This window comes from Chelmon rostratus, chromosome 3 (genome assembly GCF_017976325.1).
Source record: "Chelmon rostratus isolate fCheRos1 chromosome 3, fCheRos1.pri, whole genome shotgun sequence".
NCBI lineage: Eukaryota > Metazoa > Chordata > Actinopteri > Chaetodontiformes > Chaetodontidae > Chelmon > Chelmon rostratus.
The window spans coordinates 20,289,205-20,306,502 of NC_055660.1; the positions used below are offsets into that span (position 1 = coordinate 20,289,205).

General features: G+C 43.5%; 3 protein-coding genes across 4 annotated transcripts; 1 reads left to right on the plus strand and 2 right to left on the minus strand.

The window, feature by feature from the left end:
* Nucleotides 1-667: 667 nt before the first annotated feature.
* On the minus strand, nucleotides 668-4,772 carry LOC121604041 (arf-GAP with dual PH domain-containing protein 1-like). The gene is made up of 11 exons (XM_041933430.1): nucleotides 4,518-4,772; nucleotides 3,866-3,996; nucleotides 3,359-3,450; nucleotides 3,053-3,138; nucleotides 2,803-2,915; nucleotides 2,533-2,679; nucleotides 2,182-2,265; nucleotides 2,009-2,071; nucleotides 1,810-1,887; nucleotides 1,293-1,521; nucleotides 668-1,196 (listed from the first exon to the last, which is right to left on the minus strand). The coding sequence occupies exons 1-11, from the start codon at nucleotides 4,603-4,605 to the stop codon at nucleotides 1,168-1,170; spliced, it is 1,140 nt and encodes a 379-aa protein (XP_041789364.1). The 5' UTR covers nucleotides 4,606-4,772; the 3' UTR covers nucleotides 668-1,167.
* Nucleotides 4,773-6,219: 1,447 nt separating this feature from the next.
* On the plus strand, nucleotides 6,220-9,010 carry tefm (transcription elongation factor, mitochondrial). The gene is made up of 5 exons (XM_041933333.1): nucleotides 6,220-6,378; nucleotides 6,645-7,129; nucleotides 7,599-7,748; nucleotides 7,939-8,117; nucleotides 8,276-9,010. Exons 1-5 carry the CDS (start codon nucleotides 6,336-6,338, stop codon nucleotides 8,538-8,540), a joined length of 1,122 nt encoding a protein of 373 aa, XP_041789267.1. The 5' UTR covers nucleotides 6,220-6,335; the 3' UTR covers nucleotides 8,541-9,010.
* On the minus strand, nucleotides 8,978-16,388 carry atad5b (ATPase family AAA domain containing 5b). 2 transcript variants are annotated; one of them, XM_041933330.1, is made up of 14 exons: nucleotides 15,758-16,388; nucleotides 14,957-15,301; nucleotides 14,758-14,854; nucleotides 14,077-14,156; nucleotides 13,746-13,843; nucleotides 12,763-12,925; nucleotides 12,271-12,545; nucleotides 12,066-12,159; nucleotides 11,927-11,991; nucleotides 11,518-11,716; nucleotides 10,733-10,857; nucleotides 9,843-10,645; nucleotides 9,519-9,677; nucleotides 8,978-9,202 (listed from the first exon to the last, which is right to left on the minus strand). In XM_041933330.1, the coding sequence occupies exons 1-14, from the start codon at nucleotides 16,311-16,313 to the stop codon at nucleotides 9,124-9,126; spliced, it is 3,138 nt and encodes a 1,045-aa protein (XP_041789264.1). In that variant the 5' UTR covers nucleotides 16,314-16,388; the 3' UTR covers nucleotides 8,978-9,123. The 2 variants fall into 2 exon arrangements, with proteins under 2 accessions (XP_041789264.1, XP_041789263.1); XM_041933329.1 differs by having other exon boundaries at nucleotides 13,695-13,843.
* Between the last annotated feature and the right edge of the window lie 910 nt (nucleotides 16,389-17,298).

Consider the following 17,298-nt stretch of genomic DNA (forward strand, 5'->3'; position numbering starts at 1 on the left):
GTTTAAAGTAAGAAATGTTATGACAAATTCTAACGTACATTACAAATCGATATCTTAATATTTTTCAGTATTAGCTGCGTTGGTTGGTTAACGCGATTACATTTCTGGTGCCTTGATAATAGCGAAGAGTGAGACGTCTTGTGTGCTTTTCCCCAGCTCGACAGCGCCTGGCAACACGCGACACAGGCAAGAAAGGAGTACACAGTCCTTAAAACTAACAGCTGCAACTAGATACTGCCTGCTTATACTAAGTATATATGTTTTACTTTGCATAGTTTGTGTATTAAGCACAAATGAGAGCAATGTACCATGTAAACACACTATAAATGGAAATAATAAAGGCCTAAAAAGGGCCCGTCTAGTGAGGGTCTCAAGGTTAAGTATCATGCAGGTGGTGTTTTAAGGCCCTTGTCTTTTCAGTTTATAGTGTGCTTTACACAATTAACCCATTTGTAAATCAAATAACCACAAACTAATCGTTACATGGTGAACCTGATGTCTTCAGGTTCCCTGTGGGTCTGGGGGCCCAATGGCAGTTGTGTGTTTGGCCAGGTCGGTATCTATCTACCTAGATAGATAGATTTATCTAGCAATCTATCTAGCTATCTATCTGTGTGTGTGTGTGTGTACATAAATTATTAATTGCAGACATCAATTGTGTCTTCAATTTATTAAAATCATAAAGAGTGTTCAGATTCACAGAGGTACATACAGACAGCTAAAATGAAAGTGTGTGAGAAAGATAAAATGAATCTTTTCAAAATGTGCAAATTGAGTTAAACGTGTAGCATACAACATACAGTACAAAAACCTAGAATTATGTAAAAAAAAATCTAGTCCTTATTCTTAATAAATACAATATTGGGTTCCAGTGTATTCATAATGCATTACGAAGAATTCTTTTATGTGGTGTCATTGTGGCAATGACACTAAATTCAAGAGATATTGCTTCTCCAAAATGTCACATTGTAATCCCAGACACTGTCAGAGCTGGTCATTCGTCAGTGGTGTCACGCAGTCCTGCCAGTTAAACAGAGAGTTAGTGTCCACTTTCCACTGACAGGTTCAGGAGCATCTTGTGGGAGTCAGGCTTTCAGTCTGCTATGTCCCAAAAGGATACTTATTGCATCCTGGACTCCTGCAAACCAGCAGGTAAGGCTCTTCCAGTCACTTCCCCCTTCTCAAGTTGGCTTCATCTGCAGTATATCAAAGAATGAAGGAGTTAGGAGTGGGCATTCACATGCTGTCTGATGAACACAGACGCTGTATCTGGTGCAATAACAGCATCTTACTCGCGTAGTCCTCTGGGGTCATGGGTTGAGAGATGACCTTTCTGAAGGCCTCCAGCCACTCCCTCTGCTCCTGCTCCTGCTCACACATAAACACAAACTGCCTGCCTGGAGTCTGCAGCGTGATGCCCCAGTGCCAGCGGCTTCCCCTCGTGCACCGCCCACTGCTGTCCGAAACAGAGTAGCCATGGCTCTCTGTGCCGATGAAGACGGCACCCAGCTCTGTGGCATCCTAACAGGGATACAGCACACAGAGGCGCTTAAAAAAGAGCACAGCTGTCATTCATTGCAGTATTGTTTTATATCATATCTGCATTTGATTAAAACCTGGAAATGTTGTCCACTTCTAAAACCAGTTAAGCAAGCTATTTGAATACATGATCTTTTTATTTCCTACAAATTTCACGGATTTTTTTTACTTTCTTATTATTTGTTATTAAATTAAAAAAAAAGATATATCTTTCTTTCCACAGTCACTTTTCACACACGCTGTAGACACTGTGGGATTATTGTTAATTACCAGTGGGGTCTTAAAATAGAGGAGCTTTCTGTTTACGGAGCACAGAGTGAACCACCTCTTCTTGAATGGCTCCCGTTGCTGAGAACACACACACACACAAATAGAAAGAGAAAACAATGGATCAATTTACTTTGCCAGGTATAACAAAAGAAAAAAAGAATGTCCAGTGGATTTTTGAAATAAATTCAGATTGACAGACCGTCGGGCCAGTTTTCTCCATGTAGCCCTCCTTCAGGCAATGTGTTGTTATCTGAGGTATTAACTGTGCAAAGAAAGGCAGGTGACACCGTTAACTGAACCAGATTTGCATTTTGCTGCTTAACTGTTTAACTTTAATCTATCGGAGCTATATATTTTTAATATTTTTCTCACTTCATTATCACGAAGAGTGGGGTGTTTCTTCTGGAGGTATGCCAAGCGTGTCGCCCTGATAGCATTGAACAAGGATACGATGACCTGCAAGACACCAGACGCAGGAGAGCATATCTGGAATTCATTCATGCAAGTGTACTGTCTGCTTCATACATGGTGGGAAAGCCCCTGGACCCTGAGCAGGACTGCAGCCTATGGGGGATTTTTTTTTGCACGGTCTGGATCACACTGCATTTCTCAGATCTAACCATAACCATAAGATTCGAGGGTAAGCGACTCTATACATGCACTGATTTGGTGTCCGTGCTAAAGTTTTTGTTTGATGCGTTTGCCAAGAGCACTGGAGCTCACCTGTCCGTTCTCGTGATAAACAAACAGATTCCTCATCCGTTCGTCGTGCAGGTAGGAGATCTGCAGACCGTGAGCGTGACTGATCTTCTCCGGCTGGAAACCTGCATTCAGATCCTTCATGGAGATGACAGCTTTGGGAACCTTGGCCTGGGTTGGTTTTAATGAGACGATTGAGGGTGGATTTCAGAAACAAGGTACTCGACTGTGACCCGTGCCTGCTCATAAAGCACAGAGAATAAATGATGATGATACGGCAAAAGAGCTACTCACATCCTCTTTAATGAAGTATCTGAGGGTGAAGTCCTTCCTGGACAGCAGGAAGATCCTCTTCAGAAACTGCTTGTTGTCTTTGCCCTTCTTCCATACCGTTGACTCAAACAGGTCTGGGTTAGATACATCAAGTAAATAAAATAGATGAGAAGCACCTAAACTGCAACTTGTGCATAGAAATAAATGCAGAATTCTGAATATTTGGCTGATGTGAAGAATAATTGTGTTAGTCCAAACACAGGATGATTACCAGCACTGTAAGCTTGCTGAAAGCAGTTTTCTCCCGTGAATTCTCTTCTTTCATACTTTGCACGGATCCACTGATCCTTAAGCACACTAAAAGCAAAGCAAAACACCCATTACTGTTTCCCTTTGGATGAAACGTAAATACCAGCCACTGAGAAGGTGTAGACTCATCACTGTGGCAGAAGCTCCACCTCTGCACCCAACTCTTTGTGTTTGTTCCCCTTTCACATTCACAATGACACACTGTGTCGTTGATTCTTCACTGCACTTCCACTGCACTAATGAGGTGAATGTGTTGACAGCCACTCACACGCAGTCTTTCTCCTGTGGCCGGTAGAAGAAGGCAGGCACACACTTCTCATAAACGGCTTTGGCTGCAGAATTTCCCCTCTCCTGCATGAACTGCATCAACAGGGTGACATTTAAGAAGTTACGACAAGACAATTAATATTCATTTCATATTTGTGGATATCTGCCTCGCAGAGCAGCACTACTCAATTTGCAACTATCCAAGACAGAGCTAATGAGGGTCTACTCAAAACATGGCTCCATGTGGAGATCAGAGAGTGCTCTTTAACAATTACCTGTTGATATAAATGGAGCATTACCATGGTGGACAGATAAGATTCAACATGTAAAAGGTTTTTATATGATATGCTCGCACTGTATGTGCGGTAAAATGCAGGATAAAAAATCAATATAAAAAAGCGCATCATATTCATATACGGTCCTACTATTCAGGGGCCTTTGCACAAACTGAATAAATGATAAACACATCTTATTAGATATCCTTTTAAAAGGAATGCAAACTATATACCTCCACTAGTGAATCTTCCCAGCGATCCAGACGTATGGATTTCACTCTGCTGACAGCAGGCAAATTACGATGCAACCCTGAGCAGCTCAGGCACACAAAAACCCCGAGAGTGTAGGAGGCCCAGTCAGGCTCTGTGAACAGATCACAGCGTTGTGAGAAGGAACTAAAAGCAGGGCGAACACTAGTCGTGTGAGCAGCAAGTACAGACGGCAGTAAAGTGAGAGTAACATTATTGATTCCTTTTGTTGGTTAATGTGCATTAAAACAAAACAGGGAATTTAAGTATCTCATTTCTTGTTTGTCACTCTATGAACTTGCCAGTGATGGTGAGAGACTGTTATAGGGGGAACAGTGAGGTCATAGCACAGCATATAGAGCGATCAACACTTCCCCTTGATTAAGTTTATCATAAAACGTGGCTTTAAAAGTTTCCTTTAAAGACAGTTCTGTTAACAAACAACATCACGTGGCCTGTTGTGCAGGTTGCTGTTCACCGTTCTTTAGACTTTAATAAATAAAACATGTTAATTCGCACAGAGATCAGGCAGAATGGCTGTTGACAAAACGTGTTTTGATGGGAATCAGTGAAATGATAGCGTTGTCATATCAAAATGAATATATTGTGGTTATGAATCTTTGGCGGTGTACTCACCAGGAGCTCCACAGTCAGCGCACAAGTTGTTGCCGGGCTGCCGCACCAAATCGAACAGGATTTTGTTATTTCTCTCCAGATTGGCCATAGGTGAAGGCAGTTTACTCCTGTCAGACTGACCGTCGAGTCCCAACAAAGGAGCTACTAGGTAGTGACTCCATATTGATTCTACACATTGAATGGTGCAGAGCTCTGTAGCAGGTGAAAAACGTAATTCCTCCTCACTGGCCAGTGGCCCAGCATTTCCTCTTACCAGCACAGCATCATGAAGTTTATTGTTCTGCACACAAACGCAGAGGTCCAGAAATAACAGAGAAAGGAAGTGAAACAGACGTCAGCATGTAACGGGGTGATTGACTTACAGTTAAAGGCTGATACACTTTCATGTAGCTCATAGAAAACTCATAGTTTTCACTGGTGTGGGCGAGGTGTTACCATGTTAGGAGAGGCACACTGTCAATATGTGAAATCAAATTTTGTTCATATAAGCATATTTTGCAGTTAATTAAAACAGAGGGTACACATGACAAAATCATTTCTGTGTACTTTGTAGATGAATAAGAATTTAACACTCACGTTTTGGAAACTGGAACAATGTTATAGCTCATTGTGTAAAATCTAATTTTGAGATTTATATAAGAAGTTTTAGAAGGCTCTACACATTTTTTTTCATCTATTACATCTGAGTTAGATTTTTATTTGTAGTTGTTAGGGCAGGACAAATTATATACTAAATATACCATTTTCAACTGTGCATGGGTTTTGTGTGTGTGTGAATTCAGCCGAATTGCTAAAATGTACAAAATCTACAATAAGTTACTTATGAAACTGACAATGTATTGACTTTATGCGGCCCGCCCTTTTATAGTTGGCCTCACTTCCAGTTTTTTCTCTTACCCTCCGGTTACAATAGCTGGCTACAGTCATTCAAAAATGGCGCCACTTACCTGTTCACAGACCATGACATATTTTTCATAAAGGTGTGAAGTCACATCCACATGATTGTGGTGGTCGTAGGACCTGCCACTACCACATCCACCTCTCATATCACATTGAAAGGACGGTCTTCTGCGCACCTATGCCGTTAACTATCTCACAACTATGTTGGATTGCGTTAGCACACGTATTGAAGGAGACCTAACAAACAAACTGACAGAGACAAAGCTTTGACTCACACTTACTTCCCAGTTGAATGCGAAAAATGCAAAAAAAATGCAAAAAAAAAAAAAAAAATCCCACCTTTGTGAAGGTTACTGAAACTGTTTTGGAGAGGTGTTGGTTCAAATCTATGGTCTCTTTGGAGGCTGCAGGTTGCAGAGGTGGAAAAAAAAAATACACAGACCCTTTAAGCAAATGTAGCCACAGTGTAAACATACTTACTGAAAACTAAAAGTCCTGCATTCACAATCTTGATTAGGTAAAAGTATGTGAGTATTATCAGCAAAATGAGCCTAAAGTATTAAAAGTGCTGACTATACAGCAGAATAGCCTCTCTCAATGTTGTATTACTGTATAACGTGCATTCTCCTATTTTAGCTTTTGAAGGTGGAGAAAATGTGAACTATATACTGTATATGGTTTCGCACTTTAATCTATATGGAACCAACACGTTTGATAAACACTGTCATACAGTAGATGGCGGTACACACCATCCAGTAAACTCAGCGAAGAAGAAGCAGCACTCCGGAACCAATCGTAGCGGTGTTGTGGTGCCACGCCGACCCGTAGAGAACCGTCGGACAACAACTAAAGGACAAAGTTGTTTAGCCTGTACAATGTTGTAGCTAAAATCTCATCATTTCGTTTTAATTAGCGACGATGTGGTTCACCAGGCGAGTCCTCTCGTCGGTCGCTCAGAGGAGTAGGTGTTTTGGTTTGTCTTGTACTTTCTGCATACAGTTGAATTCACAGACTAGCAAACTAAGATGATCTAACTTGCTAGTTGTAATCGCTAACGTACAATTAGCAATTAAAGGTTAGCGTTCTCGACTGTTTTACTCATTCTTCGTGAATTTACGCAGCCTGGCATATATTTGTAGTTCATATTAAGTTACACGAAGACTCTCCACTCGTGTGAAAGGTTTCATTCTCTCTACATCCGAGCTCCCTCGTGTATTTCCTCTGCAGGTCAGTATGCAGGACAGCCCGGCTTGTTCCGGCGCCCTCAGCACTGCTCCCTCCCTGAGCTGGAGCCGCGGTACCTCCAGTGCACATGCTGCTGGCGGAGCCGGGTCCCCGTGGCGGGCTTTGAGACCCTGGACGCCACCCTCGCCCCCAGTTCCGCGCCCTGCAAAGATGACAGTAGGCCACTGGACGCCTGCTACACCTCCGAGCAACGAGACGCCATCCTCCAGCTGCTCAACAACGCCACACAGTCAGAGCTGGCCGGCGTCAAGCTCCTGAGAGGCCGCAAGTCGCTCAACATTGTCGAGTACAGGACTAAAAACGGACCCTTTAAAACTCTGGAGAGTGTGGTGAACGTGCCGCTGCTGAAGCACAAAAGTGCTGTCACGGTCTTCAACTGCATACTCAACCCGGCGAAGAAGGAGAAGAAAGTAAAGATCCAGCTGGCCAAGTTCATCAGGCCAGAGGTGGACAGGTCCTGGTTGGAGGTGGGGTCCTGATTTCTATGTATGTTTATTGGTCAGAACTACCATGTTTTCACACACCTGCCCATGTCTTTATTTACATTTAGTTCTCAGTGTGGGTTAAGATGTAAATATGCTGGATCCTACTTTTCCCACAATCAGTATCATTGTTACAGCCATGCCTTTCAAACTCTACGCCCCCTGTTTGTAACAGGATTTGTGTTAAAAAGATGCAGTCCCCTATCCAAGACTGCTCAACTAATGTCAGCTGACTTATATTTCTTGACAAAGTTTCCCATGAACCACAGATGATATTATACAACAGTTTTCACATGCCCTGTAGTAGTCCCTGTGTCTAATAAACTGACATGCCAGACTTCCCTGTGATAGACTCAGTTCACGTCATTTCAGTTGTCAAACTGTTAAATGTAAAAACAGAAAGCATGGTAATTCACTATGACCACCTCTCAAGATTCTGTATTTGTCTACTCAGGAAGCCAGTTCCATTGTGTCTCTAGTATGTGGGACTAATAAAATCGCCTGGACTCATGTGGACCGTGGGATGACAGTACTGGACTGGCAACAGCTGGAGTGTCCAAATTTCTTGAGGGGAACGTACATGGCTTCTGCTTACTTGAATGATGTGAGTATGACAGTCAGAGTCCATCTTATTATTGAAATGTTGTACCATGACTAGTTGAATGGTCCTGAGGAACTATCAGCCGTGGTCCTTGTGTTTTAACTTGACATTTGTGTGGAACTGATGGTGTGTGCAGAATCGAAAACCATAAATAAGTGCACAATTAATCTTTTTCTCCATTTTCTGCCGTTAGGTCTCTGCAGTTGTGGAACTCCTTCCATCAGCTGATTTCTACATAATTGAGAAATCCTCCATCTCAGTCCAGAATACCGCTCTGTTCCCCGTCATGGCCCACATGAGGACTGTGGAGGCCATGCTGTTTGCTCTGCTTGAGCCAAGAAACTCACCACCTGAGGCCAATATTCCTCCCAGGTGGGGAAAAAGGGGAAACACTGAAAAGCACCAAAATTCTGCACAAACGCACAGAATTTATTTTGAAATGAGTTTGGCTTTTTTTTTTTTAATGAGTGTTGAAGTCAGTGCAGGTTTGTGAAATGACTTCCCTCCTTCATTTCTTCCTTCCTTTGCAGGGTTTTGAACATGATGCGTACTCCTGTGGGACGTCACTTTGGACTCATGGTGGGCGAGTCGCGGACCAGTGGGGCGCAGACAGTCCAAAAACTGATGACCGAGTCGGTGACGCAGAAGTTTCCCAGGATAAACTTCCCCCCAGAGCTGCTGGTGAAGTACAGGAATTCTTTCCAAATGGGCAGCAGAAGAGGAGGGGAGGAACTCTGCGACGCCCTGCTTCAGGCTGTCGCTTTTTACGAGCTGCTCAGTGAATCTTCAAGTTAGCCACCACATGGACTGATCTCATGCCCCAGCTGGGCACTACTATCTTTAAAACAAGCATCCTGAGAGGCAGTCTGAGCCCTTTTGGACTTTTAGCAAATGTTAACTTCCTGGACAGATTTGGTGGTGGTTGATGGCAAATGTAAAGTATTAAGTTGTTTTTTTTTCGGTTACATAAAAGTATTGTTTTTTGGGACAGTGAGTGTGAGGGTTGCTGTGATGTTTTATTTCTGCTGTCGACGTTCGATCCAGACACCTGCATAAACAGCTGTCTGCCATCTTCCTGCTGTCTGGGGATTTTCACTCCTGTTCGTTTGGGAAACAAGGATTTTTAGGATTATGAAATAATTCAAGAATGAAAAGCACTGCACTGATCCCACATTCTTTAAAAATCATCAGCATAATTTACTACAATCAAATTTTTATTTAATTTTCATGGTTGTATGTATATATAAATAAAAAGTGACTTCTCATCTCTGCTGCATTACATTCTCTCAACAGTGTTTAGATGGAGGCACAGTAAAATAAATAGAGACTGCAGATAGGTGAGGTAGTGAGCTTCTACAGTCTTTTTCCAGACTTGTCTTCATGAGAAATCTTCTGCCAGGAGTTGAATAGTTGACTTTGAGAGGCCCAGCTGTGTGCTCCTGAGGTAATTCAGACACCTGACGTGGGGGATAAATCATGAGATTTTTTTCTGTAAATACACACTTGGGGGGAGAAAAAATGTCATTCAATCCAACAATGATTAAAATGGAAGATTTGGCTCATAAATTGGCTCAGATGTAACAAAAAGCAATGGTAAAGCAGTGAGGAAGCAGTGTGGTATCACGCTCGCTGTCACACTGACCACCCTGATGCGACCATGTTTTGTTCATAATGAAATAACTTGTTAAAAACAATTCTTTGTATCTAAATGACTATTTGAAGTGACAGTCCTGAAGTGGACATTGATTTAAGCATGTATTGTGTCTGTCTCACCTGGCTGGCTCCTCTTTCTGTCGCTGTTCTCTCTGAAAGCGACAGATGCAGCGGAGGAACGACATGTAGTCGACACCAACAGCTCGTCTGTTCCCCAGCAGGCTGAAGGACTTGCTGCAGAGCACCGTTCTGCTCAGCTCATACCTCCTTTGGGACACGCTGGTGGAGACCGGCACGAGAATGACACATTTTTGTTTTCTGCTTTTACAGATACACATCCAAATGACTGAATAAAGCTAATTGGACAACTGAAATATGATGGCACAAAACTCATATCAGTTATTTAACAGACTGAAATGCCAAACAGTTGGAGAACACACTCACCTTGGTGCACACAGAGGCTGAAAACTAAAGCTGAGGCTCTGTCTTTTGGAAGAGGCAGGGAACATCAGTCTCTCCACCAGCCTCCCCCAGCTTGCACCTCCCAGTTCCTGTCTGTACTTTTGGGCTTCAGTCCACGCCTCAGATGCTCGCCACAAGCACCTGTGACACCCCAGGCCCTCAACAGCAGCCTGCATATCCAACAGACTCTCCTGGCTCCAAGTCCTGCTCTCCCCCTCCTCACTCTTCTCATCCAACATGCCATCCTTTACCTCAGCTCCCGTCCAGACAAACGCATCAGGCGCTGCAGCCTGCGGCATCGTGGCATCGAGGTATGACATGAGGTCAAAGAAGTCGGCCAAGGCATCCAAGCAGTTGGTTGCCACTTTGGCTGCGTTTTGTTCAGTCTTGTCTCTCCGACTAGGGGCTCTTGAATCGGCCCTCTTTGACGATAATGACGTTATTTGCGGAGTTTGTGTTAGACTGGAAGATGATGTGGAGTCAAACACTGCTGGGATATATTTCCTTCTGCTAAGCCTGGAGATATTCCTGACAGATCTGCTGTCGGTGAATGATGCTTTTGGAGTGACGTTTCCATCCAGCTGCTGGATGTGAAGATCAGCGGGTGCCAGCTCACTGTGCGACCTGCAATAAGGCCCCTTGTCCGGGAAGTGGTCTGACTTTCCCATAGCCCAGATGGGTAGAAAGAGCTCTAGGTTGGAGTACAGAAGAGGCACGCCTCCTCTCCAGCTCTCAGCTAGGAGCCTCAGGAGCTTGATCATGTCTATCTCAGACCAGAACTGACACTGAAGAATTGAAGAAAGAAAATATTTACAGCTGAAAATAATATTTATTTAGAAAAAAACTTATAGAGTTCATATATCTATACTTGCTTTTAGAAGGGTTAGCAGTTGGTTTTGGGTCACAGGGTGGAGACCCAGCATGCTCGCAGTGCAGCTGGTGTCAAAGTCAGGAAGCTGGCCGTTGACATCGTCTCCTCTTTCAGGAACACTCCAGTCTAGATAAGAAAAGTGAGAAAACTCCTGATCTGTGCCAGTACTGAACATTTCTGGGATCAAAATCCTTCTACAAAGGGCTTGATTGTGGTTCATTCACAGCTGGGGTTCTGGAAGTTTTAATGTCTGAGTGCCAATTTAAGGAGTCTGCAAATGAGCACAGGAAAACCCATGAACTTGTAGTATTTATGATCGATCTCATGCTGGTGTTACATTAGAATTCCTTGAGCACTGAATTCACCCGTTTTCATATAAGGCAGATCACCTTATTTGGCCCTGAACAGATGAAGTAAGAATTGATCAGTTTCTCCTGAAATCTCCTTGTCTCCTCAACTCCTCAAAGTGTTTTTTTTCCTCACTTCAACATTAAACTGCTGAGTTGTCCACCACACAGCTGCAGCACTAGCATTGATGACAGAACATAATTCCTGTGACATTCACAAGGCTCTACATGCTGCCATTCCTACCCCGACAGATGCTTGTTACAGGGGCACATTTTGATCTAGCAGCCAATTAGTGCATTAAATGTAGGCTATTGAATGTGAAAGTATTGAAATGGGATGACTGAAATGTAATGCAAGCATTTCATGTCACATTCGCGTGCTGTACAAATTGTTTCTGAGGGCCGTCACTCTGAGAACCCCTGATTTAAAGCAACTTACCCTGTATACGTGTAGGCCCCTCAGAAAAGCCTCCACTCTGAGATGCCCTTCCTCCACCACTGTGCAACCACAGCTGCAGCTGCAGCAGGCAGCGTCTGATGTCACCTCTGGACAGTCTGAGGAGGGCGCTGACGTCGTCCAACTCCAGCCGCACATTCTCAGCCAAAGCCAACAGCTGCAGGTAGCTACACACATTCACCTTGGAATAGATGGAGTAAGTCTATGACAATTCATTGTTGCTTATAGTTGCTCGAATGATTCTGCATATGTGGGGAGTCTTAGGAGCACACTGAGCAGCCAGCAGAGGGTCATTTCTAATCACAAATATACAAGGAAAGTGTGAGCTGCTTAGGAAACACGCACACGTTTCGCACTGAAGCTGCACAAGGGTGTAGAGATAAAAACTTACCGCTGATGGGGTTTTGAAAATGATTTCCTCCAAGCTGCAGTTGAATCTCTCTCTGAATGAGGGATCTGAGGACGACATTTAATTTGCATCAGGGCTTGTCCTCAAATCTATTCAATGCACAATGACAGTGTGTGTTTACCATTGGTGGTCAGAACGACGGGCCTTTTAGTGGTCGTCATGAAAGCCTTGACGGCAGCGAGGAAACCAACATCATCATCAAATATGACATCAACCTGCAGGAGCAGACAGTTTGCAAATGAATCAGCCCGGGCCAGGCTTGGGTTATGTTTGGTCTCATAGCCATTAAATTACATGTCTTAGTGTGGAGTGGCCGAATGGTTTACCTCTTCAAACAGAATGAGTGATGTGGCTGTCTTTTTGCTCTGTGGCACTGATTTATCACAGCCTGGTGATGGGCTGCACAATGTCTTGCTGTCTGGTGTTTCAGATGGCAACGGGCCACCAAAGTGTAAGTGATCTGCTTTGGCCTTCATCTTAAAGTAGTTGGCCAAAGTGACTGTGGCTGGATTAGCTCTTCCTTTGCGACTGGAACGGCTACAGTTCTGTGCTGCTCTCTTTTTCGAGGTGGAGGTGACATTTTTCAGAGGCACAGTTTTTCCTGTTGAAGGAAAGAACGCAAAAGCCTGTAAAGGATGTTAATATGACACCAAGGCCTCCTTGACTGTCTACAGATATACATTTGAACACTACATAAACCAGAGAGCTTTTGTTTTTTTAGATTTTTCACAAAACAATCTTTGTTGCAAACCCATCTAATTGAATTAGTGAGTAAGAGATTCTATACGATTATTTGGGTCTTTATATCCAAGCCCTACCAGGTAAAGTGTCAGGTTTAGGAGCAGAGCTGTAGTTGTTGAAGTAGGTTGGTTTCAGTGGGTCCTTCCCTGACATCTCCACTAGGTGGGACTGCGTAGCCTCCTTCAGCTGGGACAGAACATGGTAGCCACTGCGCTGTGAGGAGCAGTTCACCTCAAATACCTTTGATTGAAAGGGACAAGAAAAATTACAGGATAACTTTGCCCTGAAAGCAGTCTAGAACCTGGTGAAACACAACACAAAACACCAACATCTGCCAAGTAATCCACTTTGATAATCAATTTAAAATGTGCTCTTTTGACTCGCTTTCATTTAGAATTAGCAGTGGTGTAATTGTTGATGTTTGTGACACAATGTATTTCAAATTCTTGATCTTCTCTGAGGTCAAAGATCAGATAAAAGTGTCAGGAGGCATTATAGCAGTGTAAGAACAGCTATACTGTGCATGCATATATTATGAGCACAGATGGAAATATAAGTAACATAGTTCTGTATAGAACAGAAAACATGTGTCCTCAAAGGCCACAATACCATGGAGAACGAGATGGCAGTGACGGAGGATGGCCAAGCAAGACGATGGTTTCATCTCACAGTTAGGTCAGATTTAGAAAAAGAAAAAAGCTGATGTTGCCGGGTAAACCAGATATCTGACTTGTGTCATGTATGCAGAGACCATAAAATGACTAAAGGCATATGCAGCCATGTGGCATATTAATGCTTTAAATAGCCTATCGTTTTCAGCATTCTGGGTTAGGGTCATATGAGGTGCTTGACACCAGAGAACTGGTGGTTTGTACAGTCAGTTATAAACTGGTTATATGTGGGAGATTTGACATGTGCTCATGTTTTTGTTATTACATTTCTCACTGGTGAGCTAATAGTGAGATCTTTATCCTTGGATTCAAAGATATTGGTCAAGTTTGATTCCAACCTTGAAGCCAAGCTCCTGAGAGCATGCATACACGGAGGCGGTCTTGCCCACCCCTGGAGGTCCTGTAATCAGCATGGTGTTACAGAGCAGCTCCTCTCTGTCGTCCTCTGCCCCAGCCTCGCCCTGGAAGTCTCCACAGTCCCATGAGTCTGCACAGGAGGACAGTTGTTACTTTTCCAACAAAAAAAAAAAACCCACATATGGAAATTTCTGTGAAATTATGTGTTTCTGAAATGAACTCTACTCACGGGGATACCCGAAAATAAGCAGCCAAAGTGACAAATGTTTGGTCATAGCTCATCAGAAAACACATTAATATCTGACCTTGAGCTGAGACACAAGAGCAAAAGTAAAGTGTGACAAACGGTAGCTCACGCTGTACCATTGGTGTTTTCTTCTTTCATTTCCTCCATTTTTCTCCTCTCGTCACACTCTGCTCTTCGTTTCCATTTCTTCAACCAACTGAATTCCAGAGAACAAAACAAAACAAAAGGTTTTACTCACACTGGACTTAAGTTCAATATAACAGTGAAAGGGTGAGGCAGCACATTATACAACCCTGATTCCAAAAAAGTTGGGACGCTGTGTAAAACATAAATACAACAGAATGTGATCACTTGCTAATCCTACTTGACATATACACCATTGAAACAATATATTTAATGTTTTACCTCATCAGCTTCATTGATTTTTGTAACTATCTGCTTATTTTGAACACATTTCAAACAAGTTGTGACAGGAGCAACAAAAGACCGGGAAAGTTGTGGAACGCTCCAAAAACACCTGTTTGGAACGTTCCACAGGTAAACAGGTTGATTGGTGACAGGTGATAGTATATGATTGGGTATGAAAGGAGCATCCTGGAAAGGCTCAGTCGTTCACAAGCAGGGATGGAGCGAGGTTCACCACTTTGTGAACACGGGATTGTATAAAGAATGCAACTACATGGACTCAGTAACACTTTGTAAAACTGTTGTCAGTAAACAGTTTGTTTGCAAATGATGATATTTATTTTTTTCACAGTGTCACAACTGTTCTGGAATCAGAGTTGTCTCAAACTCACCTCTGCAGTTTATTCACACAGGCAGAGTTGCCAATCACTTCACTTGAATGTTGAGGACTGTATTTGTCTGTCCAGAGGACACCTTCAAACCTTGAATCTAGTCAAAGGAAAGGGGGGAAAAGTTAATTTCCTGCCATTTATACAGCGTAAAACACATCTTGGTATTAAAAGACAAACAATCAGCGTATGACAAGTTTACCTCTTGGTGGAATAGCAGAGGTTTTCACTGGCTGGCTGCAAGATTCTGTGTGATGAATCAATCCAGAGTACAGATCACAGCTGTTCACCAGGCCTGCAGGGCTCCCACTCTGATGCCTCAGTCTGTGAGTGCGACTTAGCTTGTTGCTTCTGGGCTGCTTCCCGGCCATCAGGACGGTACTTTCCTGGACACCCTGAGCTGATTCATGACAGTGGCCCATACCATTAGCACTGTCTGTAATGATGCTAGACCTCAGACGTTTGGGCACCCTGTCGGAGCTTTCATTTCCCCGTTTCCTCTTCTCTTTCAAGTGGTTCTGTCGGGGGCTCAGATTCAGGGAGTTCTCTGCTTTGGAAAAGAGACAGCTACATAACTAGTAATGGCAGCACAAGTTCAGATGTATGGCTAAATGCAATTAGAACGTTCATCACGCTTCATGATGAATACGATTAAGTCTCCCTCCAGTCAAAAATGTGCCTCTCTCCTACATTTGAAGATTTGAGCGTCACTGTGCAGAATGATGACACTCTGTGCACAGTTTGACACCAGAAGGCTGTTTTCATATTCACTGCTAATTCATCTGCTTTTAAGACGCAGGCCTATGCGCAGGATTTGTGACATCACAAATAATTCTGGTCCAATATTCAGCATTTCATTCAGCGTGATGTGGATACTGGAAGCTTGCACATTCATTTATTTAAGTCACGCACTTTTTATGTTTGTCTGAACACATGTCTGGAGGGAATCTTTAATGGAATAAATGCACATTCAGAATAATAACACACTGTTGCTTAACCTCACCTGTAGATCCAAGATCCTGCAGACGTGTTTTCTTCTGCAAAGTGCTGAACACCGCTCGGACAGGAAATGCAGGGTTGGATGCTTGGATTTCCTCCAGACAGCCGTGCAGAGCTGAGGGCGACAGCTGTCCTCTGCACCTCTGTGTCAGATGAGAAACTGCTGATAACCGCTGCTGACTCCTCGCATGCTGCACACCCTCACTCTGCGCAGGGAGCACCTGGTTCTGCAGCTTCTCTGCAGGCTGATCCAGCTTCCCATCACTGCTTCGGTTACTCTTGCTGTGCTGCGTTGCACGCAAGAAAATGGGCGCAATTTTAAGGTCTTTTGCGCAAAAAGTGCTCCTCTGTTCCTGAAATGGTTCATCTTTTCTGGCAGAGATGGCTGCCGCAGCCACATTTGATACATACGTGTGTGTATCTGTCAACAAGGCTGACTGTGTTTCATCGCTGGAGCAGCTCGATAACTCTACTGTTATCACTGCGGGGGGTCTCGGCTGGACTTCCCTTGGCCACGAAGCATCCTCACCTTTCTTGGTCCGCTTGAGTTTGTTTCGCATCGTTAAGGACTTCACATTTAAAGACTTTCTGGAGGCATTTTGACTTTGGCGCTTGGCTGTCACGCATGATGCGGCGGTAACGTCACTTTGTGCGACGTCAAATTTAAGCAGTAGCGTCGATGTTCTCTTACAGCGACCATGCCAGCTAACTACGAGTGTTAGCTAGCTAAATTCACAAAAGTAGAAAAGGGTAAACACCACAAACACACCGAACCTCTGAACGCCGTGACGGTTGGTGATGCGTCGAGAACGTGCGCAGAACTTTAGCGATGACGTTTAAAGCGGGCGCGAGAAAGTTGAGCTTGATCAAAGATCGTGTATGTACAGACTGATCACTTGGAGGCTCTCGGACAGTCCAGCAAGTGAAACGAACTGATTCAGGTATGATGGAGCTTAAAGTTAAAGCTACACATCACACGAAAACATGCATTGTTTTTTTTTAAGCGCTGATGGCATAAATTAACTTTAACGTTCATGGTGGACATTTTTTCTTCTCAAGCCATAAACCAGTTTTTCTTGTGTAGTGCAGAGTGGGAGCTCTCACTGTATTCAGCTGCTGTGTGCATCTTTCTGGATCTTGTGTTTTTGTGATTTTGCTGTCTTAACCATCAGAGAATAAAGCCTGCTGCAGTGTTTAACACGCATTACTTTGAGAGAGTACGTCAATCCTCGACTTTGAGTGGCTGCAAAAGAGAAATGTGGGATTTTTGAAAGCGCTGTGGTAGAAAGTGGGGGGAAGTTGACAGGCTGCAAACAGGAGACTGACCAGTAGCAGAAGGTGTTGGACAGAGACCTGCAGGAAAGGTCCTTTAATGCAGGACTGGTGTGTGGTTGTCAGGGACTTGTATGTCTCTTGAAAAGGATACTGCTTAATAGTTATGAGACAACAGGTGTCAGCAGTGAACAGGTGCTTCCTATCAGACGTGAAGAAATACTCAGATCTTCTACTGAAGGGAAAATAGCAATAGTGTAAAAATACTCTGTC

Coding starts and splice junctions, on each gene's coding strand:
- LOC121604041 (XM_041933430.1), bottom strand. CDS start 4,605: ATGGCCAATCTGGAGAGAAATAACAAAATCCTGTTCGATTTGGTGCGG. Junction 2,266..2,532: donor TTTATCACGAGAACGGACAG/GTGAGCTCCAGT, acceptor GGTGTCTTGCAG/GTCATCGTATCCTTGTTCAA. Junction 1,522..1,809: donor TCTATTTTAAGACCCCACTG/GTAATTAACAAT, acceptor TATCCCTGTTAG/GATGCCACAGAGCTGGGTGC.
- tefm (XM_041933333.1), top strand. CDS start 6,336: ATGTGGTTCACCAGGCGAGTCCTCTCGTCGGTCGCTCAGAGGA. Junction 7,749..7,938: donor CTTCTGCTTACTTGAATGAT/GTGAGTATGACA, acceptor TTCTGCCGTTAG/GTCTCTGCAGTTGTGGAACT. Junction 8,118..8,275: donor GAGGCCAATATTCCTCCCAG/GTGGGGAAAAAG, acceptor CTTCCTTTGCAG/GGTTTTGAACATGATGCGTA.
- atad5b (XM_041933329.1), bottom strand. CDS start 16,313: ATGCGAAACAAACTCAAGCGGACCAAGAAAGGTGAGGATGCTTCGTGG. Junction 10,858..11,517: donor GGGGCCTACACGTATACAGG/GTAAGTTGCTTT, acceptor TTTCTTATCTAG/ACTGGAGTGTTCCTGAAAGA. Junction 9,678..9,842: donor CAGCCTCTGTGTGCACCAAG/GTGAGTGTGTTC, acceptor GGTCTCCACCAG/CGTGTCCCAAAGGAGGTATG.